The sequence below is a fragment of the Scardinius erythrophthalmus genome, assembly GCF_964197995.2.
Source record: "Scardinius erythrophthalmus genome assembly, chromosome: 18".
Classification (NCBI taxonomy): domain Eukaryota; kingdom Metazoa; phylum Chordata; class Actinopteri; order Cypriniformes; family Leuciscidae; genus Scardinius; species Scardinius erythrophthalmus.
In genome coordinates, this window is record NC_138238.1 from 27,901,517 (window position 1) to 27,926,764 (window position 25,248).

Consider the following 25,248-nt stretch of genomic DNA (forward strand, 5'->3'; position numbering starts at 1 on the left):
TGAGAATTCTCTCATCATTTACTCACCTTCATGCCATCACAGATGTATATGACTTTCTTCTTCACATAAACATAGACAAAGATTTTAAAGGAAATAATCCATCTCTGTGAGTCCATAATACAAGTGGATTGTATGTACGTAAGACAGTTGGTCGGAAGTGATTTTTAATAGTTAAAACAGTCACATTATTAGTATTTCTTTTATCTAGCCATATTGTTTCACTTCAGAAGGCATTGATTCATTCACTGAGGTCGCATGGATTACCGTCACGCTCACTGTGTGTGGTTTAAAGTGTCGTTAGGACTCGCAGAGATGGATTACTTTCCTTACAATCTTAATTCGTGTTTATCTGTAGAAAGAAAGTAAAATGCATCTGGGACAGCATGAGGGTGAGTAAAATAAGTGAGAATTTTATTTTTGGGTGAACTATGCCCTTAACATTCATATGCTGTTGGTATGCTAATCCAAGATCAGCATAGATTAATAAGAATAAAGTGCAACCTCTTGTGTACTTGTGAACTGTGTTTGTTTTAATCTAGAGGAAATTAAAATATTTGCTAGTTTATATTAAAATAAAATAAATCAGGTGTCTGAAGATCAAGATCCCAGTCATTCAAAGGTGATGTGTCTGAACAAAGTAAGATTATTGTCTGATAGGGACAGTGGATCTCTGGTACTATCACTCCATCAGCATCACTCTGTGTCAGCATCAGAATTTTGTTTATGGAAAAGTTGCTCCACTTCCTGGAAAATGAGAGAGGAAATGTATTATAATCTAACAATACAAACTGCTTTGAACTCCCACATACAGTAACAAGTTGCAGACTTAAAATATTTATTCCAAACAAATTATATAAATGTTTTAAGGGATTTTACAGTACTAAATATTTACCTCGGAGTCATGCAGCATTTATCATCTGTAATACGGTTGTGTAACCAGTAGATGGCTGTATAGCCCTATATATAAACATATCCATGGCTGTGTATTCCCTAGTTTTTGGATGTTTTCAGTCATAATTACTTGCATGTATTAAGTTTTTAATTTGGACATATATTTATTATTAAAGACTATTAAAGATTAAACATTTTTCTCAGAAATGTTCATTTGAAGTGCACTTTTTTTCATTATTATTAGTCAAATATGGACACAGAAAAAGCATTTTGTTACTCATACTAGCTACATATAATAGCTTTATCAGTCAGTTTTATCACTGACCAGGGCAATACTTCAAAATAATTGAGTGTTTACATATTATGAACAGAGACGTGTTCTGTGGTCAAGTCGTGTCTCTCCTCTTTCAAAAACTCTGCATCGCAAATTAATCAGCAATTGAGAAATTCAGGTTTAAATAGCTTTATTGGCATGGTAAAAAAGGCTTTACATTGCCAAAGTTGAATCAGGCAGTGATTGACAGCGCTCTGGTCCAATGGCATCAGTCATTGACTGATACAGTACTTTTTGTACTGTAGGCTACAGTACAGATACTGTACAGTACTCTAGCCCAATGTTGTTTGGGGTGGCTGGGGGGAAATATGATCTAATCGAAGCAAATATGATCTAATCGAAGACTGTAACCGAATATAGATAAACAAGTCATGTAACGTTAGCCTAATGATTGGACTAACAATTAAATCAAGACAACACAGCTGTATAATGTTATGGGCTCTCACTGAGCTCTAAAATGCCTCTCCACCTGAAAAAAAAGCCAGTACTGTATTATAAATAGTATTAGTATAGTATTAATAAAAAAAAAAAAAACAGACTTACCACGAGTAGGCTAACGTTATCCAGTATCCTGATAGCGACGATGACTAATGATAATGATATCATTCGTCTGTACTATTCCTTCTATAAGAAATCATCTCAACAATATAGTGTAGCAGCAAATAAATACAGATATAAACTTAATATCACTCAAATTAAATGGAAAGCTGCGATTACAGACGCTCACATCCACACATAAACACACCACTGACGTCTTCACTTCGAGGTGAAGAAGCTGTCAATCAAAAACTCAGTAGCCAATGAGAACACACTGTCACTAGCCCCGCCCCCACAAGAGAAATGTGTCAGAACGGCAAACGAAAACTCAGGCAGCGTAAACGATAACTTCAGAAACGTAAATGAAAACGTACTCGGTTACCTAACGTAACCTCGGTTCTCTCTAGAAGAGGGAACGAGTATTGCGTAAGTTGCTTACGCTACGGGTAAAGTCATCTTTTCTCGAGATCTGAAGCCAAAAAATTATCCTTAATTTTGTACTTATTGTCAACGCAGTGCGGCAGCCAGCAGACCATAGCAGGCTGTATAAGCGTGCTCATTGGCTGTCCTGCGGCAACTGCAGCAGCCTACCGTGTGACAGAGCGGGCAGTGAGCAGGTGTGGGCACGGGTTCGTGGGCACATTTCCTACTTTTAACACTCGAGCGGCATTTGCCAGCTTTACGAGAGTGGGCTCTGTGAGAGACACGGGGGTTATCGTGCTTGTGTGTAGGGGTGAGCACTGAGACGTGGGCACATTTTCTACACTTAAAATGCCAGCGGCTTGAACCGGATAACCAGACATTACACTCTTTTGAGATTTCTCTGGGTTGCCGTGAAAACGGCGGTTGTATGCAGTCGAGCGGGTTGTATTACCGGCTCGTTGGCTGCAAAATACACTTCTGCAGTAGCCTTTCCAAGGGGACTGACAGAGTAATGCTTTGAAGGCTCATATGTTTAGACGCTCATAAATACTCGCGGGAGGGTGCGAGAGGCGAGTTCGCTTTCTGTATGTAAGAAAGCTGGCCGCGAACAGCATAATTTTTATCTGCCACCAGAGCCAGGATTCGGACACGGGTCTCTGGCGCAAAAGCCTAAAGTTTCGCCACTGAGCCACAGGGGGAAACACACAAAAGCTTTCGGTCAGCGTGAGCATATAACAGAGCACCATCATGTTCTGTGTCGGCGTTTGTTTGCAGGCGTGTATGTATTATAACAGGCTCATATACTGCAATATTAATATTTCCAGCCACCTGAACTTAACCCTCTGGGGTCTGAGCTGTTTTCTGGGCCCTGGAGGTGTTCTGACATGCTCTGACATTTGTGGTTATTTCTGTTACTTGTGACATTTTCATGGCTAAAGTCTAATTACACTGTATTCAGCACAAACTCTGCTACAATAATATATCAGCAGCATGTATGTAAAAGTTTGTAGTTTTGAGATAATGACATTTATGCGTGGTTTGTGAAAATACAAAAATAAATTCTCACTGAAATAAGGTAATGAAACCCATTCTGATTATTTCTTCACAAGACTTTTGAAAATTGTATGACGTAGCCTAGAATATTTGCTCTAAAACTATGTGAGAATCACCCTGACTGCTCATTCAGAGAAGACAATATATTGATTTAAAAATTTTACGACGTGTTTTGTGTGATAAAGCAATATGCGAAGGGGCGGATCATCTCATTAATATGAAAGCTTTCCACACCTGAGAAAGACAAAGAACCTCCCTAATGGCCCTATTAGGAGCTTATCAGGGCCCATCATTCTGACCACCCTTGCACAAAGAATGAGGAGATTTAAAAAAGAATGGCTTTTAAAATTGTTTGGATTTATTTACAACACAACATAATCCAAAGATACACAACAAAAAAGTACCATGTTCATGTACAGAGACATGTACTGTGAACGTTGAAGTCAGCAGGACTCAGTGGCATCTAGGCCCTGAAAAAAAAAAAAAAAAAAGTGAACATACTGATATCAAGAGAAAGGCTTGCACGATTTTGGGAATACATTTTAGATTTTTCTTGTTAAAATTGCTTTTTAAAATTCACAGAATACACACACACACTCACACAAATGTTTCCAACAATATATTATATAATGAACACCAGGTTTGTTGTGCCTTGTAGGTATAGGCTATGCGCAGTGCTGCATAAAATAATAACAATATAGCAGCCTATATATATTTTCAAAAAGATTTCAGTAACAACTAAGCTAGAGAAAAATATATTGATTATCATGTTACTTCAAATGTTTCCATCCATTATGATGATATGAAATGAGATAATAATAAAAACATGAAGCCGTTTGGTGCGTTTTGCTTTCATCCAAAATATGATGTGTACATTCAAACGCGATCGCGCAGGAAAATATGATACATTCAAACGTGATCGCTATCAAAAATATGATACATTCAAACGCGATCGCGCTCAAATATAAAACATTATGGTTACCATATACATATCTACGTTTGAGCAGATATCCACAAACACAGTAACAGTAAACACGGGTCTAAATATTATAATATTCCCCATATATCTAGCAACAGTTCAACTGCAACTGACATTTATGCAACAATAACAAACTAATATGTAAGAATTTCTTACCTTACACCTTTCTTGTCTTCAAATCGCGTTCTTTTTCTTCTGAGGTAGCCTAAATCCAATGTAAGCTCAGGCACGTCTTTCAAACTCGACGAAAAGTGAAGTGAAGTGTTTTGTTGTTGAGGTAATGAGCGAGACGCGGTCCATGTGGAGATTTGCATGTGAATATCTTTTGCGCGAGTGGGCGTGGCCAAATTAACTGTAATGAGGAAGCGTTTGAGAAGCTGGACATCTTGTTGGTTTTATACAAATTACTTAAACAGAGAATATTTGTTTTCGTTTTGAATCCGATCATTTAAAAGTACACACTTAAATGTTTATAAAGGTATATGGCTCATAAATGTGTGACAAGTATTCGCTGAGTTTTGTTTCAGTTTATAGACGTGCTCAAGAAAAAGAAGTTCACCGCGACGGAGAGGCAGAACGCACACCCTGTTTATTTTCTTTATTTTACAAAAGCACAATGTTTTGGTTTGATTGTAAGTGGACACATACAAAAGGAGAAATATCACAGATTCTTTTTTATATTTCTTTTTTCTGTATGACTATAAATGACTGAGTAATTTAAGTTTATAGTGCTACAATGTGGAGAAAATCCAGCAAAACGCGCCCGCGCGTTTGTCGACCTCAGAGGGTTAAGAGGGGACTGAGAAATGTGTGAGAATTGGAGGTTGGTCCGGCCTCGGCGGGACTAACAACACTCTCTCTCCTCCTTTCGCCAGTGAGTGAGGCACGCGGGGTGCTGAACATTGCTCGTGACTGTCCGCTCTGACTTCCCTTGTGAACGGCTCAGTTTGCGCGGCTCACACAAAGGGAGGGAGAGCGGGAAGAGGGGTCGTAATAGGCGAATAGCCAGAGAGCGTCAACATGTCTTGTGTCGGCGTTTGTTTGCAGGCGTGCATGTATTATAACAGGCTTGTTTACTGCAATATTGATGTTTCCAGCCGCCTGAACTTTAAGAGGGGACTGAGAAATGTGTGAGAATTGGAGGTTAGTCCGTCCTCGACGGGACTAAAACACTCTCTTTCCTCCTTTCGCCGGTGAGTGACGCACGCGCGCGGGCCGCGAGGGCAGGGTAGCTTCCTTGCAACGTAAAGAAAGTTAGCCCCATGACCGTCTGCCTCTGACATCCCTTGTGAACGGCGCAGTTTGCGCGGCACAACAAAGAGAGAGAGAGCGGGAAGAGGTGTCGTAATCGGCGAGTAGCCAGAGAGCGCCATCATGTTTTGCGTCGGCGTTCGTTTGCAGGCGTGCATGTATTATAACCGGCTTGTTTACTGCAATATTGATATTTCCAGCCGCCTGAACTTGAGAGGGGACTGAGAAACGTGAGAAATGGAGGTTAGTTCGGCTTCGGCGGGACTAAAACACTCTCTTTCCTTCTTTCGCCGGTGAGTGACGCACGCGTGCGGGGCGCGGTAGCTTTCTTGTAACGTAAAGAAAGTTAGCCCCGAGACCGTCCGCCTCTGACATCCCTCGTGAACGGCGCAGTTTGCGCGGCTTGAACAGAGGGAGAGAGAGCAGGAAGAGCAGGGTGGGGAGATCCATCTCGTCACATTCAGGGCAGCCGCCCTAGCAAGTGCAGCTTCTGCACGGTAACGGACCAGACAGGAAGCGCAGAGGATGTGACGGTCTCCACCGACGAGGTGCGAGGCATTTGAAACAATGCCTCGTAGGAAATTTCTCTTTTAGAAGAGAGTGTGTGTCGCAGCGGCGAACACACACAGCAGAAAGGATATGACGCCGGATAGCGTAGCAGGCACGGATGGCTGAAGGCGGCGAGAATCGTCTGGCTTCTTCAGGCGCTGTCCTAGGCTTGCTCTGTCGCTTGTTTCGACGGTGGCGTCTTCTCTCAAAGATCCAGCGATGCAGAGAGCTTCGCTGAAGAGATGAACATCAGAGTTCAGCTTGTTGAGCCCTTCCTTATATACGCTAAGCCACACCCATTCTGGCGGGCTGTGACGCGTGGAGGGTGCGAAGCGCGACGTCACGCAGGGCTCACCGGTAGGCTGCTGCAGTTGCCGCAGGACAGCCAATGAGCACGCTTATACAGCCTGCTATGGTCTGCTGGCTGCCACACTGCGTTGACAATATATACAAAATTAAGGATAATTTTTTGGCTTCAGATCTCCAGAAAAGATGACTTTACCCGTAGTGTAAGCAACTTACGCAATACGAGAGAACCTCTCGTAAGAGAACTCTGGAAGCGCATTTGTAAGTTCAGATCAGCGATTGAAATATGAGAAATAGTTAGCAAAACATGCAGTGTATTAAAAACGAAGTAAAAAAAATTGCCTGCGATTTATTCTTTTTCAGTTTCAAAGATATTTTATTCAGTTTCAATTTATATTTTCATTAGTTTCTTGAAAAGCTACGTTCATTATTATTGGCACAAGAATAACTCCATAACTATCTCCCTGTCTCTAGTGATCTCTAAAATGAAAATTTTCAGTTCCCCTTCAGGGACTACCGCTGCGTGTAATCGCAGTGGGAACGCCTCCAGCGTAGTGCGTCTGAAGCATGAATGAAATCAGTCAATGGAGAGAATAAGCGTCACGGCGAGTGACGTCATCGACCAGGAAACTATAAAGCACCCCAGAATCACAAGCACGCCAGCTTCTGTTACTTCAGCTGCGCTCTGTGTGTGTTTGAACTGTCTATTTAGTGTTTGTCTGTCCCTGGCAGGAGTTTTTCACTATATATATATATCCCTATATATTAAAAAACCAAAAATGAGCCAAAGCAAAGTGACGAGCGAGCCTCAATATAGGAAATGCGTTCCCCCCTGTACTAGATACATCACAGGCGGGGATTCGCATCAACTATGTGTGGCTTGTTTAGGAGTGCAGCATGCCCAGTCAGCTCTCGAGGGGGCTGATTGTGAGCATTGTGAGCGTCTTCCTATGAGGATCTTACGCTCTCGCAGATCACTCTTCGAGGAGGGCGGTTCGCTGCGCTCTCCCCGCGGCACAGGTCCCGCTTCTGTCGAGGCAGAGCGGAGACGCATGTCGTGGGGATCACAAATGGATCTCTCCGGGGGGTGTGAGACGGGCCCCGCCCTATCTCAGCCTTTACCGGAGGGATCCAGTGCCTCTGTCCCGGCTGTGGAAGCGCGGTCCTCCGCTACTTCTCCCCGGGCTGAGGCACAATTTGTCCCGGAGCTTCAGCTATCCAGTTCTGAGGAGCTGGATGTTGAAAGCTTCGAATCAGGGGAGACTGGAGACTCGTCATTTCAGTCTCCTCCTGATGATGAGCTTATTAATGTGCTTTCACGGGCTGTTGAGAAGCTCAGCATTGAGTGGCCATCTGATAGGCAGGAATCTCATATTAAAAGCAAACTTGATGATAGATTTTTGCCCTCGCGCTCTCAGCCCTCTCGCCGGTGTTTGCCTTTTTTCCCTGATCTTCACACCGAGGTGACAAAGACCTGGGTTAAACCAATGTCAGCGAGAATTCACACACACACTTCCAATGTTTATTCAAATATTATGGGAGCTAAATCTAGTGGTTATGTGACGATGCCGAGGGCGGAAGAGACGCTCGCGAGCTATCTCTCTCCCGAATCGGCATCATCGCTGAAAGCACCGGCTCTCCCCACCAGACCTTTAAAAAACACATCAGCGTTGGTGGGGAAGGCTTATTCGGCGGCGGGACAGGCGGCTGCATGCTTGCATACGATGGCTATTATGCAAGCTTATCAAGCTGACCTGCTTAAGGATGCTAGCGAGCAGGGGGAAATTTCTGTTGAGACGATCAATGAGCTCAGACAGACATCTGATTTCGCTCTTCGAGCCACCAGGCAGACGGCCAGATCAATAGGTCGCTCAATGGCAGCCCTGGTGGCCACGGAGAGGCATTTGTGGTTAAATCAGAGCAAAATGCAAGAGAGAGAGAAATCTGTTCTGTTAGATGCCCCTGTGTCCCCTATGGGTTTATTTGGTGATGCTTTACATTCTGTTACTGAGAGGTTTCAGGAAGAAAAAAGACAATCAGCAGCATTTCAGAAATTTATTCCCCTCAAAGTAAAGATTCCTGGGGCTGCTGGGCGAGGGCAGCCTCAGCCGCCGAGTAGCTCATTTAGGAGAGTGCAACAAAAGCAGAGTGTTGCGTCTCGTGCCCCCCCGCAAATTCAGGGGGACGAGGCGGGGCGCTCTCGGACGCGTTCTTCGCGGGGCAGGGCTGATCTGAGGACAGTCATTGTCGCCAAGAAGGCCGCGTCGAAAAAATCCTGACGCGATCAACGCCAGGACTCTCAGGGTGATCCCCATCGTGAAAGACTTGAGTACACCTCACAAGACCACGGTGCCCTGTCTTTCCCGGTGTCCTCAGGGGTCTGTTCTACTAACCCTGCCTATACAGGGCGTAGAGAGACTCGGCGGGCGATTTCCCGAGGGACGCTCGCCTCCTCCGAGGAGGGCTGCGGAGTGTTTAGACCAGCTATCCCCTGCCGGTGCGCCACTACAGGGCGCTGTGTCTGTCACTCGGGATATTCAACCAGAGGCCAGCCTCGAGAGGCTGGTTCCCTTAGTAGAGTTTCTGGCGGAATGGAAAACTCTTCCCAATGTATCTCAGTGGGTCCTGCGTACAATAGAAAACGGTTACGCTATTCAGTTCAGAACGCGTCCACCTCGGTTCAGAGGGGTTCTACCCACAGTGGTGGGCCCCGAGCAGGCTCTGGTATTGGAACAGGAGGTAAAAACTCTGCTGCTAAAAGGAGCTATAGAGCGGGTTCCTCCCCCCAGCAGGGAGTTAGGATATTACAGCCGGTACTTCATCGTTCCAAAGAAAGACGGGGGGTTGCGTCCCATTTTAGATCTGCGTCTCTTAAATCGCACTGTAGGGAAGCTCAAATTCAAGATGCTCACTCTCAAACAGATCGTGTCACAAATCAGATCAGATCAGATCCGTACCAATATCAGGTTCTTCCGTTCGGCCTAGCATTGTCACCCCGAACGTTCACGAAGTGTATGGATGCAGCTATAGCCCCTCTGAGGCTGCAAAAAAGCTAAAAGCTCTCTATAGCTCTTCTTTCTGGGGCTTCTCTTCAAGATGTCTGTGATGCGGCAGGCTGGTCTTCACCGCACACTTTTGTCAGATTTTATTCTCTTGATTTTAGCTCCACTCCCGGGGCTCAGGTTCTCTCGTCGGCTTGTGTCTCCTAATCACACATGACGGGGACTTGGTCGTATGGGGACGTGGGTATTGCGTTCCCACTGCGATTACACGCAGCGGTAGTCCCTGAAGGGGAACGTCCCGGGTTACGTATGTAACCCTAGTTCCCCGAAGGGACGGACGCTGCGTGTCCTGCCATACTCCCGGCACCCCCTTGGTTCGCTTGCTTCAGTAACATCGGAAGCTGGCGTGCTTGTGATTCTGGGGTGCTTTATAGTTTCCTGGTCGATGACGTCACTCGCCGTGACGCTCATTCTCTCCATTGACTGATTTCATTCATGCTTCAGACGCACTACGCTGGAGGCGTTCCCACTGCGATTACACGCAGCGTCCGTCCCTTCGGGGAACTAGGGTTACATACGTAACCCGGGACGATATCAGGGTAAATGTGTTCATAGTCAGAAATATCTCACCAGTGGAATATAAATGTTCAAATGATTCAGTTCATATGGCACTAGATGATTCATACTACTGAAAGGTTAGAAGACTTCAACATTTTTAGAGTTTTATTAAATGATTTATTTATTTTATACATAATGAGAAAGTTGAATAAAGGAGAACAAAGTTTGTACAGTATGTGTTTGTGGTTGGTCTTGTGGGTTTCCTGTGGGGCTAAACTGTGTGGGAAGTTTGACTTTGTTGACATTCCCTGCTGTGGCTAGTTAACCGATGCCAGATGAGGAGGGAGTGTCTGTAAGTCGACACTCTTCATTTGTAGATGATATTTACATGCAAGTTAATATTAAACAGGAGGTTGAAACTCTATCATATGATATTTAGTCTTTCTTTGGTTTAGTTAACTATTCTTCTAAGTAGCAACATAATTTTAATGGCAAAATGGAAATTATGTTGAAATATTGCAAAAAAACATGATATATTTAAATCCATGATATATAAAAACATCAGCATAGCCATAAACAGGTGTAGAAAATGGATGGATGGATGGATTTCAAACAAATATTTATTGCTTATTTAATGACTGACAAACAAATGTGTTATCTAAACTTGCCATGTTTTATTGTATATCTAAATTGCTTAGGTTTGCTTCGGGTTCAGTACTGAAATTTAGTTTTATAAATGGTCACATAAATCATTTGAGATATTTCTTTCTGAGTGTTGTCTAATTCTCAGTGCTTTAAGAGGAAATCTGGTCTGTAAACTTTTTTCATTTAAAGTGTCAGTTGTCAGACACTCCCTTGAACTCAGATTAACAGTTAAGATAACACTGCTGAAAGTTTGGAATTCAGCCCTGGCTGTCCAAGAGTTATATAAGCAACCTTGCACTTTAGGAATTTATTACAGTAATGCCCAAGGAGTAGAAAGAAATATAGGGACACAGTTAGAAAAGGGAAATAGGCAGAGAGAGCACACTAAAATCAAAAGAATACTTTGAATTAGAATGCTAAAAGTCTAAGAAAGAAACTTTGGACAGCTAACAGAACATGATAACTATTCAAGGAGGTCAAGTGAACAAATAACTTTAGGAGTAGGCAAAGACAGCGAGGGGCTCAAAGTGTATATTTAAGGCTACTAATCCAACGCTCATTTAAGAATAAATACAAGTGACATTTCAAAAGCATAAAGGAACAAGACAGGAAGAAATAACTCAGTATACTTTAAGGCAAAAAGAAAGATTTCAACAAGAGGAAATTAGGGAGGAAAACTTCAGAAAGCTGGACTAAAAAGGATAAGAGGATATTCTGGAGGACGTTTTTTTGTGGTGATGGAGGAGGTACTGCTGAGCTATGAAGAAGCCATTAAGAGGGCAGGTGATGCTATTCATCGGTTCCCTCTAATAGATGTCCAGGGTGTCCCTCTCATGAGCACCATTGCAGACAACTGGAAATCAATCTGGGAATTCTGTCCTGACCCATCAGACCTACTCATCTCTACTTATCCTAAAGCAGGTAAAAAAAAAAAAAAACTGTTAAAAAATAACTTGCTAATCATCCTAAGGTATTGTGCTTTTTAATGCCCACTTATTACTGTAAGACCAGACTACACTGTATACTGTGTACTTTGCACTCTTTCTTGACACCATTTGAGCAATGGATTTAAAGGAACAGTCCACCCAAAATTAAAATTCTTTCATCATTTACTCACCCTTAATATGAATGGATATGTATTCTGTTGTGTGAATACAAATTAAAGAGTCTGTCTAAGATCCACTGATTCTATGTCCTGACATAACATCACATGAAAAAAAAACTAATGTGACCTATGTTATATATGGCATTCAAGCTGAACGTAATGGCATTAGTTTAATGATTAGATTAAATAGTTTCCATTCAAGGGGTTCTGCCAGTCTCTTCCTACTGAGGGTCAAACTATGTGTTGACATATCTCTATTTCTCATGACCAGGAACTAGGTCTGCTGGATCTCACAGTCAGGGGTAATGTCCTGTGTTGCCTTTAGATGCTTTGGTTAAAGCGGTCATCTCTGAGGCTGAAGTAATAATAAAATAGCAGAAAAAGTACTGGAAAAACCTGGACATTATCCAATAATTTTACGGATCTTTCCGTTAACTCTAAAACACAACACAATGCAGTGTAAAATTCAAAATACAGGTAAAACACCTGTAAAAAAATAAATACGGAAAATTCTTTTAGAGTACCACGTTCTTAATAAAGAATCCTGCTGAAGAGATATCCGGGTTGCAAAGTAAGAAAAGTTATTGTGACATCAGCACTATATTCCATGTCTGTTAATCAATGTTAATTTTTTTTTTTTTTTTAGAAGTAACATTTAAAAAAAAAAAGTTCAATCTTAAAAACCTGAGCAAAACCTTTCTCATTTCTAAGCAAACATCTCATATCATTCACAGAGTCATCAGTGGTGGTGGACAAACACAGTCATCCACACACACAGTACAAAGTACCCTACCCCTGTGAACTGCGAGCCCAGTACTGACAATCAATCCGAAATAAATGCAAAAAAAAAAACAGTTTGTAATATTAACTCATCCTATTTATTCATGAAATACAAAATAATCACAGTCAGAACAGATCATAAAACAAATGTGCTTAGAACTATTTTATATATAACAATCTGTAGATTTAAATGTAAAAAGTCACTCAGTGACTGATTTGAAAAGTGAACAACAAAGTAGCACATTACATTGAATAAGTGTCAGGTCTATTATTTTGCATGTACACTCCAAGATTTAAAGGGCCCCTATTATGGATTTTTGAAAATGACCTTTCATGTAGTGTGTAACATAGTTCTAAGTGAATAAAAACATCCTGCAAAGTTTTAAATCTGAAAGTGCACCATATATAAAGTTATTGTCTTTCAAAAGTAAGAGTCGACTCTGAGTCAATTAAATTAATCGTTTTCGTTGAGTCATAAGTCGTTTCGTTGTGACGTCAAGACGAAACATTAGTATATTGCCCGCCCACTTATTGCACGCAGACACCAGGGAAAACTTGAACCTTAAACCAACAGCTGATTCCTGTGGATACTGGATAGCATCATGTCAAGAAGATGGCGTTGTGCTTTATAATGTGAAGGTAAAGACAGTTTTTTTTTTCACTGCCCAAGGACGAGCATGTGAAGAATCAGTGGTTAAAATTCATCTTTACCACGATATCACAGCAGTATAATCCTAAACTTTTGCTGTGTTCCCTTTATTTTACTGACGACTGCTTCTCAAATCTCGGAGTTCAATGCAGGATTCCCAAACCGTTTTTACTCTTGAAAGATGGTGTTCAAAAAACGTAGTTTTGAGTTTTATATTGTGTAGGTCTCCTGCTAACTGGCTAACTCACGTTATCACTATCTTACTGAAATACTTCTGCTAATCAGTTGTGGACCACTATTACCTTTAACTGTGTCTATTAATGCAGATTGTCTGTCATTCTCACTACTTTGAGGAAATATTTGTTTTACCAAACGTTTATGTTACATCAGATCATTCACTCTATTGCTCGGCTAATGTATACATTGCATACATGCACTGTTATTGATACAGTTTCCACGTATTCACCGCAAAATATTATAAAAATTCTCTGTAAATAAATTAGTACAAGTGAAATAATCGGTTTGTTGATGGACATGCACTTGTTAATGCTGATGGTGAGGAATTACAGTTGCAACATCTCATACAATGTACCTCAAACTGACGTGTTTAGTTTACAGTGAAGGAAGCCTCAGGAAAGCTGACGTTGTTATGGCAATGGCCATTTTTGTTTTCGGCGTGATTTACACGGTAGGGCAATCACAACAGACTGAGCTGTCTGGCCAATCAGAGCAGAGTAGCTCATGGAATTAGAGAGGGATTTAGAGAGATTGATTCATCTCACGAGTCGTTTGAAAATCATTGAAAATGTGATGATGTGCAAATGTATATTATGAGGAAATTAAACAGTTTTTTTACCTTTGATGCATGTAAACATGTTGTAGGAGACTCCACAACAACATTAGGAAACTTTTAAAATAGCATAATAGGGGCCCTATAATGGACAGATCATTTGACATATCAGTAACAGATATCAGTATCAGTATCAGTTCTGTGATCACTGTCAATCGGATTCAATCTTACATTTAAATATGGCTGTCAATCCAGAAACATTGCAATGTATAGTTAGCGGCATGAAAAATATATCGCTATACAGAAAGCGAGCAAAGATCGCTGCCATTATTTTCACTGAAGCTGTCAATTACAACTCGAGGTACACAAAGCTGCACTCTTGCGAAAACTCCCATTATAATCAATGAAGCTGTGCAATGAATCTCTTATTGACATTGTGTTTATACTTTGTTGGTTATTGTAACACAGTTCGTTATTGTGGGAAGAAGGAGGTGGGAACTGGCAAACGTTCAAAAGACTTTAATAAATAAATAAACAAATACAAAACGAAAGTAAAGGCCCTCATGGATGACTGCTGCCACATATAATAAAACAAAAACAACGTAAAATCCAGGCCTGGCCTCTCTCGTCCTTCACTGTCGTCGCTCCTCCTTTTATGCCTCCGCTCCTATGCCTATGTGAGAGATACGAGACTGGTGCATTGCGCAGGTGTCGCTCATTATCAATCACGCCACCGGCCTCACGCTGTTCTCTCACGGCCCTCCTTATCCTGAAGGAGGGAATGGAGATGTTACGTAAGTAACTGATGAATTGGGATCTCGCCTGAGAGCCCAATCACATCCAAGTAGTACAGACGGACATTGGCAAGTAAGAATTTGCACCGCAAACCACCCCCCTGTGCCACGTATATAATGAAGCATGCAGGACTCACTCATTAAGTTTTTGCTGAGAAGCCAAACCAGTGCCCGGTCGCTCAGCGATTGACGGGAAGTAACGCATCCGTTCCCTCAATAGGTAACCTAGATGTTCCCTATCAGTCAGTCATGTTCAACGTTACTGTCAGGGGTCCACCAGATCTGCACACTCCGCCCACTCGTTCACGCTCCCCGGAATACTGATTCACCACACCTGCTCCTCATCATCACCTCATCATTCACTCCCTTTATATACAACCCTTCACCTTCTGTTCATTGTCTATTCTTGTCTTTACATGGGCACACAAGACTCACTACCTGTTACTTACCTGAGCTACCAACCGGAGATACTCATCTTCAGTCTTCATTCCGATCTGCCATCTGCCTTCTCCGTTGATCATCTTCATCATCCGTTCTCCACTCTGGTTTCCACTCCACCTGCAAAGACATTCAAATTACTATTCAGCTAAGTTTTGTCTTCATCTCAAGTTTGCATGACCTACTCACCATTACATCTGCTGGTTCTGTGCTTCTGTTCTCAATAAACATTGTTTCTATTTACTCACCTGTTTGAGTCTTCTGTAAACTTGACAGTTACTTCAGTGACTGACGAATTAGGATCCCTAAGAAAAACTCCACAATTACTGCGCCTTCCAGCGCCCTGTCCATATTTGATTTTTTTCTTCATTAAAAATACACATAATAAAATATAAAACATTTAAAAAAAATAAAAATAAAAAACTTCTGTGCAAATTTGGAGTTCTGTTTTCACACTTTGTGTTTTGGGTTCCAACAAAAATATTCATGAGCATATGATAAAATATAACAGGTATAGCTTCAGGTTGTTCTGACCATGTTTTATTTCAAATTTGAGGATAAATCTATAACTTATGCCATAATGCTAGCAAATAGTTACATTATCTAAGCATGCAGTTGCTGTTTTTTTTAAACGTTTTTATGATCTAATGAGGCTTCTTATTACAGACTGAGGCAAAAAATACATTATTTTGTAGTATTCTACACTTTATTCTTATGAAAATACCTGATAATGAGTCCACCTTTTATGAGTCTACCTTGTACTTTCTGTGCGAGGGAGCCCTCTGGGTTTGAGTATTACAGCAATAATCGAATTCAGCTTTAATGATAATTAAAGTGTGAAATGGTACTAATTGGTAGACAATGCCCTGTTTGTTCACTTTCTGGCTCATGTCTTGATTGAAATTTCAGTGAATTATTCATGACAACTATACATTCATTTTAAACTAAACATTTTAACATACCTCTGTGTAACGTGAGTGTCTTTATCTTACCTTAATTTTAAACAAAATATTTTTTCTACCTGTTGATAATTCTGAAAGAAAACGAGACTGGAACCAAACGTTGCCATATTAGGCTAACAAACACATCTTCTAATCGCACCTGTTTTAAAGATTAACCATACGCTCCTATGTTAGCTCAAGGCTTTGTAAAATAGGTTAAACGGTGTTAAGTTAAAGAGCACAAACTTTATCATTCAACTTAACTGTGCACATTCATTTTAGACACTTATGTTATGCTCTTGTGCCATCCATGCAATAAACGCACATCTTTAAATGATTGTTGTTTACTCGGGTTGAATTGATGTAGATCAGCAATGAGATCCACCCCATCCCTATATCCATCAGTGGCTTTACACGGAGGATGTTGATCACTTCTGTTCCTACTTACCCATACAGTGAGATTATTGGATAACACTGGGAAAGTGTGCCTATTCCAATGGAAAGGGACGCTACAGAGGCAACATCCTGCCTGTAGGGAGGTAACCTGGAGTTACACATGTGGACTGACTAACCCAAGGATTTGGGGCGATGACGGTGTGACCGAGGACAGAGGCGATGCCGACGGGAAGGAGGAACCTGCTGCATATAAAGGGGTGGAGGGACGGATTGCAGCGGATGGCCCGTAAATCCGTAGCGGAAGTGGTGTGACGACTGATCAAGGGGGAGCCGGTGGGATGAGGGAACCCGTAGAAGCCACTAGGCTGAGGGTCTCTCGTGGAGCCAAAGCTGGGAGGAGCCAATACAGAGCTGACAGGTTGACGGGCCGAGATGGAGCAAAGGGATCCGAGACCGGAGGCGGAGCCGCAGGATCCTCTTAAACAGGTGCTGCTGGTGGTTGCATGACCCCAGAGACGGCGCAGGGCTGTAAACGTCCAGTAGCGATGGGGCAGGAGGACTGGATGAGCGTGGTGGTGGTGCTAATGCAACCAAACTTGAGAGGATGACTGTAATTATGACGCATTCCACACAGGTTAGCGCAAAGAATAAATCCCAATTCATATTGTTGTCTTTACACAGCCGTAAGTCTGTACAGGCAGATGAATCACAGTAAACTATGCATAATAAAGATGGTTCAGATACTGGATGGGATAGGAGAGTGGGAGTTGACAAGTCCTCATCGAAGTCTATCAGCCAGTCCTCCGCTTCTGTTCCCTCGGCCGCTGGTGTCATGGGCTCACACCCCTGGTCAGATCCACACTGGGGCTCCACTTCCAGGGTGATGGTAAGCTCTGTCCTCTTGTCCATGGGCTCTGGCTCTGGCTCACTCATCGTGGCAGGTGGTGCCGCTCGATCTGCGGAGACTTCTCCTTAGTCGCTGGTGTAGAAGTTTGCTTTGGGTCTGGTTGTTCTCTGGATTGTCTCCAAACACCCAATGACGGCTTCTCTCCAGTTTAGTCCTTTGGTGTTTGGGAGGTCAGTGGGATGATAATAGTTTTCCCCGATCCAGAAAAAGGACTTCAGAGTCTCGTAATCATAAGGGCAGGTGAGTGCAAGACGGCAAAATCTTTCGGTGAAAACAAAAAAGTTCTGGCTCTCACGAGCCACAGCAACGAATTGCACTGCGTAGTCCATTTTTGGTGCGGTCATTTGTCACAGGGTGTTTGCAGGTCAACAGACAAAGACAGGAGAAGAAGGTTCCAAACAACAGGTTCCAGCACTATCTGCACAAGGACACGTGACAAATGAAAACAAACTGAAAGTCCACGAGAACAGAACATAACAGTAACAGTGTCCTCATGACAACTGGTGAATTAATGATATTAAGAAGAGGATCTATGACCTCTGGAAACATCTCTTTCAGTAGCTTAGTCAGGAAGAAGAGTGGCAGACAAAAAGGGTGTAACATACATGTTGTTGATTTAGATGATTTAACGATTTTAGGCAAGGCAAGATCATTTATATAGCACGTTTCATACACAATGGTAATTCAAAGTGCTTTACATAGAATAAATTATAATAATCAAAAGAAAAAAGAATAATTAAAACAGTTTAGAATAAAAAAGAAAAAAAATACAGTACAAATAGTCGGACGAACAGTGGCACAGTGCTCATTCAGTAAATGCATAGCTAAACGGATTGTTTTGAGTCTGGATTTGAATGTGACTACTGTAGGAGCACATCTGGGGCTGTATTCACAAAGCATTTTATCTTACCACTAGGAGTACTCCTAAATCGCACTAAAAGATTTTAGCTATGAGTTTTCTCTTAAAAGTTATTCACAACGCCTTTCAGACCTACTCTTAGTAAAGAAAAATGACAACTCCTAAACTAAGAGTGAGTCTTTGTTGCTATGGATGACGTCATTACTCATGCACGAGCTTGACTGAAGTGACCACCTTGATTGGCTGATGATTGTAACGCGGGGATGATTCCAAACACCTCCCCTACGATGATGAGTGACAGGTGACAGGTCTGAGAATGTAGTGCGAAGGACGGAAAATGATGAATAACTGAATAAATAGCCTAAATGAATAAAGAGTAAGGCAAAACAAATAGCCTAGTAGCCTAATAAAACATATGGATTGATGCAATATCTTTGCAACATTATTGAATTAATCTGTCACTATATGCCTCTGCCTACGTTTGCAAAGAGAAGAACATTTTAATTTGATTCACAATGAAACGTTACAATTAGTTCACATGCAATGAGTAGCCTAGTTTTGGTTGTTGTTGGTGGCGTTATTGCATCCCTAGTTATGCCTACAATGCAAAATTGTTCCCTCGCGATTAGAAGCTCCTGTAGCCGCCGCATACGCATTTCAAAACATCGCAACGGTTTGTGAATAGGTCTTAGTGAGTTAGGAGTCCTCTCGACTTCTTTTAAGCTGTCCCAGGCTTAGGTGCTACTTTTAGGGCTAAAATGCTTCGTGAATTACTCTTAGTCAAAAAAATTAGGAGTCCTAAAGTTACGAGTGGCACGCCCATTATTTTTAGGAGTTGCTCCTAAATTCGATAGTTAGGAGCTACTTTTAGCCTTAAAATTCTTTGTGAATACGGCCCCTGATCTCTTCTGGAGGGTGGTTCCTGCTGCGGCTGGCATAATAGCTAAAAGCGGACTCACTATGCTTAGAAACCTTGGTATTTCTAGCTGATGTGATCCTAATGATCTGAGTGATCTGTTGGGTTTACATTAAGTGAGCATATCTGCAACGTATTGAGGTCCTAGGCCATTGAATGATTTATATACCAGTAATAATGCTTTAAAATTAATCCTAAATGTAACTGGCAGCCAGTGTAAAGACCTGAGGACTGATGTGATATGTTCATATTTTCTGGTTCTGCTCAGAATCCAGACAGCAGTGTTCTGTAGTAGCTGCAATTGTCTTATGGTCTTTTTGGGAAGGCCAATGAGGAGTCCATTACAATAATCCACCCTGCTGGTGATGAAAGCATGCACAAGTTTCTCTAAGTCTTGACTGGAAACAAAGCATCTAATTCTTGCAATATTTTTCAGATGATAGTATGCTGATTTAATACTGATAATACTGTGAAGCTGCTTTGATACAATCTGTATTGTGAAAAGCGCTATACAAATATTCTTGACTTGACTTGACTTGATTTAGTTATTGCTTTGACATGACTACTGAAACTAAGGTCTGACTCTAGAGTCACACCAAGATTCCTGACTTGATTTTTAGTTGTTTGACCCCTAGAGTGAAGGTATGCATTCACCTTGAGAACTTCATCTTTGTTTCCAAACGCAATGACTTTTCAATGACGCAATGAGTTTTGTCTTTGTTTAACTGAAGAAAGTTTTGGCACATCATTTACATTTACATTTATTCATTTAGCTGACGCTTTTATCCAAAGCGACTTACAATTGCTATATATGTCAGAGGTCGCACGCCTCTGGAGCAACTAGGGGTTAAGTGTCTTGCTCAGGGACACATTGGTGTCTCACAGTGGATTCGAACCCGGGTCTCTCACACCAAAGGCATGTGTCTTATCCATTGCGCCACACCACCCCGTCATCAATCGTTAGGCGATAGGGTTAAGTAGATGTGTGTGTCATCTGCATACCTGTGGTAAGCAATTTGGTTCCTTCTCATTATTTGGCTCAGTGGGAGTATATACAGGTTGAATAGGAGTGGGGCAAAATTGAGCCTTGAGGGACTCCGCATGTCATGGATGTCCACTCAGACTTATGGTCTCCAATACTCACATAATAACCTCTCCCTCCTAAGTATGACCTGAACCATTTTAGGACTATCCCAGAAAGCCCGACCCAGTTTTCCAGCCTGTCAAGAAGTATGTTATGTTTTGACAGTGTCAGATGCAGCACTGAGGTCAAGTAGTACCAGCACTGATAATTTTCCTGTATCATTATTTAAGCGAATATCGTTTATCTTTATGAGCGCTGTCTCTGTGCTGTGATGCGGTTGGAAACCAAGTATACATTCGAGCTAAAGAATTTGTTCAGCTGATTGAAGACAACTTTTTCAATGATCTTGCCAATGAAAGGAAGATTTGAGATTGGTCTATAGTTGCTTAATATGATCTTATCCAGATTGTTCTTTTTCAGGAGGGGCTTAACAACTGCAGTTTTCAGGGAATTTGGAAAACTCCCAGAGAGAAGTGAGGAGTTTACCGCTTTTAGGAGATCTGCTTCTAAACAGTTAAACACACTTTTGAAAAAAGATGTGGGAAGGGCGCAGGTTGATGTTTTAAGGTGCTGTACGGTTTCTTCCAAAATTTTTTTCAGTCTCTCTACAGTAGAAAAATAGTGTGTGTGTTGTTTAAGTTGCTGTTTATTCTTTTCAGAAGTTTAGTCTTCTGCCACATGCGCTCTGCTTTTTTGCATTGTCTTTTTATATTTTGCACTGCTTTTTGTCTGCCACTCTTCTTCCTGACTTTCACAAGAGCAATATCATCAATTACACTTTTAACTTTTGAGTTAAAAGAATCAAGGAGAAAATCAACAGAGTCAGCAGATATGCTTGGTGTTAATGATATAGCCTTCATAAATAGTACACTAGTGTTCTCATTTAAGCATCTCTTCTTGACAGACACAGATCTAGCTTCAATGGCAGGAGAGATCAATAGATCAAAGAAAATACAGAAATGATCAGACAGTGCTACATCCTTATTAACAATCGATGAAATGTTTAGACCCTTACTGATAAGTAAATCTAGAGTGTGTCCACGATTGTGTGTGGGTCCATGTACATGTTGAGTCAGATCAAAAGTTTTTAAAACAGTTGTGATTTATTTTACCATATTGGTTTCTGCATTATCTATGTGAATGTTAAAATCTCCAGCAATGGCAAAACAGTCAAACTCTGTGGTAATTGTTGATAACAGTTCCGTAAAGTCCTCAGCAAAGGATGGAGAGTATTTTGGAGGCCTGTAAATAATAAGTAAAATGTGTGGAGCACCGTTTGACACAATATCCAGATATTCAAAAGACGGGTAGTTCCCAAATGATATTTGCTTACATTGATAGACATCTTTAAAAAGAGCAGCTACACCCCCAACTCTCCTACCAGCTCTGCAGACACTCATAAAAGTAAAGTTAGGAGGGGCTCTTTCATTGAGGACTGTTGCACTGCAGCCATGTTTCATTTAGAAACAAAATCCAGGTTGTTTGTGGTTAAGTCGTTTACTAGAAGTGTTTTTTAAGTGAGCGGATGTTTAAAAGTGCTAACTTAACAGTCTTGCTTTTTGTCCCCACAGCAATCTTAGTTTGACATGTAATAGGCACCAGATTAGTTGGGTTTGCTGTACGGCTTTTGAAGGTCTTTGACATTATATCATGTAATAGACATCAATAGAGAAAGATACAGGCACACTGGGTTCCCCTGAGGCGAACCAACACTGAGTGGGGGCCCCAGGCAAAATTAATCAATGGGGCCCTTTGTGTATATATATATATATATATATATATATATATATATATATATATATATATATATATATATATATATATATATATATATAGCCTATGTAGCAGGACGGTCTATCGCCCCTCCTACTTGTAATTGTTTAATCTTGTAATTGTTTAATGTGTGGCCAATGGCCCAGCGTCCGGTGCAAATAAGAGCACGGCCTACCTGCTCTTTGGCATGTGTCATCGTCCAGGGACGTGATGTCATCCATGTGCCCTGCTGCTGTTTGATCGAGTCACGGCCCGCTGTGTTGCCGCTCGCAAAAGTTTCGCCGAAGCTGCTAGCCACTGGCAGTGCTGTTTGCTAGTCACTGTTGTCAGGAGAGTGGAATGTGGACATCTGGGACAGGTAGGAGAAGCATTTGCGTGCAACAGCGTTTTGTAAACCACGTTTCTATGAGTTGTTTGACTGAGCGATTAGTCTGATTAAATCCGTATGCCCACTGTAGTGTAAGATCTGTCTGCGCCGGTGAGCGTTGTCGGAGGCATTCGGCCCTATTCATCACATATTGATCCCGGGACAGCGTGCTCAGTTGTGAGTATAGAGTCACTGTTAGAGCATGAAGCCAAGGGGGAAGAACTCTCAGTGTAACATCCTCTGTTTTGTTTTTAGGCATGCGATAAGGATAATATCGCCATTCTGAACGAGAGTTATCTGCCTGGTGCTTCATTGTGGAGCCTGTTTGCGCTGTGCCTTACCAGCTGCTGTTCTGTTTTGTGCTGTTCTGTTTTCTGTTTTGTTTTGTTTCACGCCAGGTGAATAGTTCTAAGTGAATCGTTTCCAGCGAATCATCCGAGCGAACTGTTTTTGAGAATCACTTCAAGTGAACCATTCTAGGTGAACCATCGCAAGTGAACCGTTTCGGTGAACCGCATCAAGTGAATCGCTTCCAGCGAATCCTCCGAGCGAACTGTGTTTGAGAATCACTTCAAGTGAACCATTCTGGGTGAACCATCGCAAGTGAACCGGTTCGGTGAACCGCATCAAGTGAATCGTTTCAAACGAACTATTTCCACTGACTGTGACTTTGTAACCGTGGTATGCTTGGAGTTTATTTTGCTTTCTTTTGTTTATTACTTTGATTCATGTTAATGAGTGAGTGGTTTTTCTGAATTCATATTTGTTTCCGACTCAATTATTGTGTTGGTGAATTTATATATTATTTTTGGTTGATTTATGTGGCTGAATGTAAACCAAGTTTATTTTGTTCACCTATTATTTTGTTTATTATTTTGTTTACATTTCACGGTTAATGTCTCTTTTCTTTTGCTTTTTGGCAGGTCCTGGGCACCCGGGGGCAGACGAGACAAAATTAGGTGGTGGTGTCCTCACTGTGTGCCGTGGTCTTCTCTGACATGAGTCGTTGAGTGTGCTGTGCTGGTGTGTGTGTGCACTGAGTAGAGTAATTTCCAAAAAGGTGATATCCTGAGACTGCCCCCTGGGTGTGCCCAGGTCCCTCCACCGCCAACATTAGAATTTAGCAAATTGAAGTGATTGCTGGTCAACACCTTTTAATGACAAATGTCTTTTAACGATTAATAAAATGTACATCTTTTTTTGCAATTCATCTGTGTCTCTGACTCAAAGGCTACGTTCACACTGCAGGGCTTAATGCTCAATTCCGATTTTTTTTGAAAAAATTCGATTTTTTTGCAAGGCCGTTCACATTTCCAATTAAATGCGACCTTTTGTGATCTCCTGTGTGAACGTGAAATTACCCAGAAGTGACCCGCATGCGGAGAAGAGTACTCAACGGTCAACGACGTCACTTGTTGTTTGCGGAAGTAGCTAAACTTTAACCAGAGCCCGTCTCTGCTTTAACTAACTGTGATTCTCTCACTCACACACACACACGCACACACACGAGCGCACGCAGCGACCGTTACACAAGAGACAGACTGCAGCTGCTGACCTATCTAATATCAGATTCAGCACAAATAAGTTAACATAACGTATATATAATGGCCGTGGGCTTTTTTTTTTAATTAACGGGCTCGTCGAGGTCGACCCGTTCGGCAGATTTACCTCAGCTCGACGAATATGCAGTCCGTTTTCAAACCGACGACTACTTCAATGCAGAATTATGACGTTTTTCGCGTATCAATGACGTGCGGGTCGGATACATGCGACCTGGCCGTTCAGACTGAAGTCGCATTTCAAAAGATCGGATATGTATCGGATTTGGGACCACATACCCAAGTGGCCTGGGTCGCATTTGAAAAGATCGGATCTGTGTCGTTCAGACTGTCATGAAAAGATCAGATACAGGTCGCATAGGGGCAAAAAAATCGGAATTGGGTCGTTTCAGCCTGCAGTGTGAACGTAGCCAAAGTGATTAGGACCTGTGCGTGCCTTCTACATTAGAGGTACCGTTAGATTCCTGGGGTGAAATTCCCCAGGTGGCGTTTGGTGCGTTTTGCTTTCATCCAAAATATGATACAGTACATTCAAACGCGATCGCTATCAAAAATATGATACATTCAAACGCGATCGCTATCAAAGATATATGATACATTCAAACGCGATCGCGCTCAAATATAAAACATTATGGTTACCATATACATATCTACGTTTGAGCAGATATCCACAAACACAGTAACAGTAAACACGGGTCTAAATATTATAATATTCCCCATATATCTAGCAACAGTTCAACTGCAACGTGACATTTATGCAACAATAACAAACTAGTATGTAAGAATTTCTTACCATACATCTTTCTTGTCTTCAAATCGCGTTCTTCTTCTGAGGTAGCCTAAATCCAATGTAAGCTCAGGCACGTCTTTCAAACTCGACGAAAAGTGAAGTGTTTTGTTGTTGAGGTAATGAGCGAGTCCACGTTCCATGTGGAGATTTGCATAGAATATCTTTTGCGCGAGTGGGCGTGGCCAAATTAAAAATAATTAGGAAGCGTTTGAGAAGCTGGACATCTTGTTGGTTTTATACAAATTACTTAAACAGAGAACATTTGTTTTCGTTTTGAATCCGATCATTTAAAAGTACACACGTGTTAGTGACATGTGTAGTGACATGACTAACACATGTTTATAAAGGTATATGGCTCATAAATGTGTGACAAGTATTCGCTGAGTTTTGTTTCAGTTTATAGACGTGCTCAAGAAAAAAAAGTTCACCGCGACAGAGAGGCAGAACGCACACCCTGTTTATTTTCTTTATTTTACAAAAGCACAATGTTTTGGTTTGATTGTAAGTGGACACATACAAAAGGAGAAATATCACAGATTCTTTTTATATATTTCTTTTTTCTGTATGACTAT

The 25,248-nt window shown here is 41.6% G+C and overlaps 1 protein-coding gene across 2 annotated transcripts in view; it reads left to right on the forward strand.

Moving 5' to 3' along the window:
• The window catches only part of sult1st6 (sulfotransferase family 1, cytosolic sulfotransferase 6), a 136,925-nt gene that overhangs the window by 75,725 nt on the left and 35,952 nt on the right, over positions 1-25,248 (forward strand). Inside the window, exon 16 of one of the 2 annotated variants that reach the window (XM_081392131.1) lies at positions 11,342-11,449. The exons of the other annotated variant lie outside the window; for it this stretch is intronic. Coding sequence (XP_081248257.1) covers positions 11,342-11,449 — 108 coding nt within the window. The remainder of the gene's footprint in view (positions 1-11,341; positions 11,450-25,248) is intronic. 2 annotated transcript variants of the gene reach the window in all.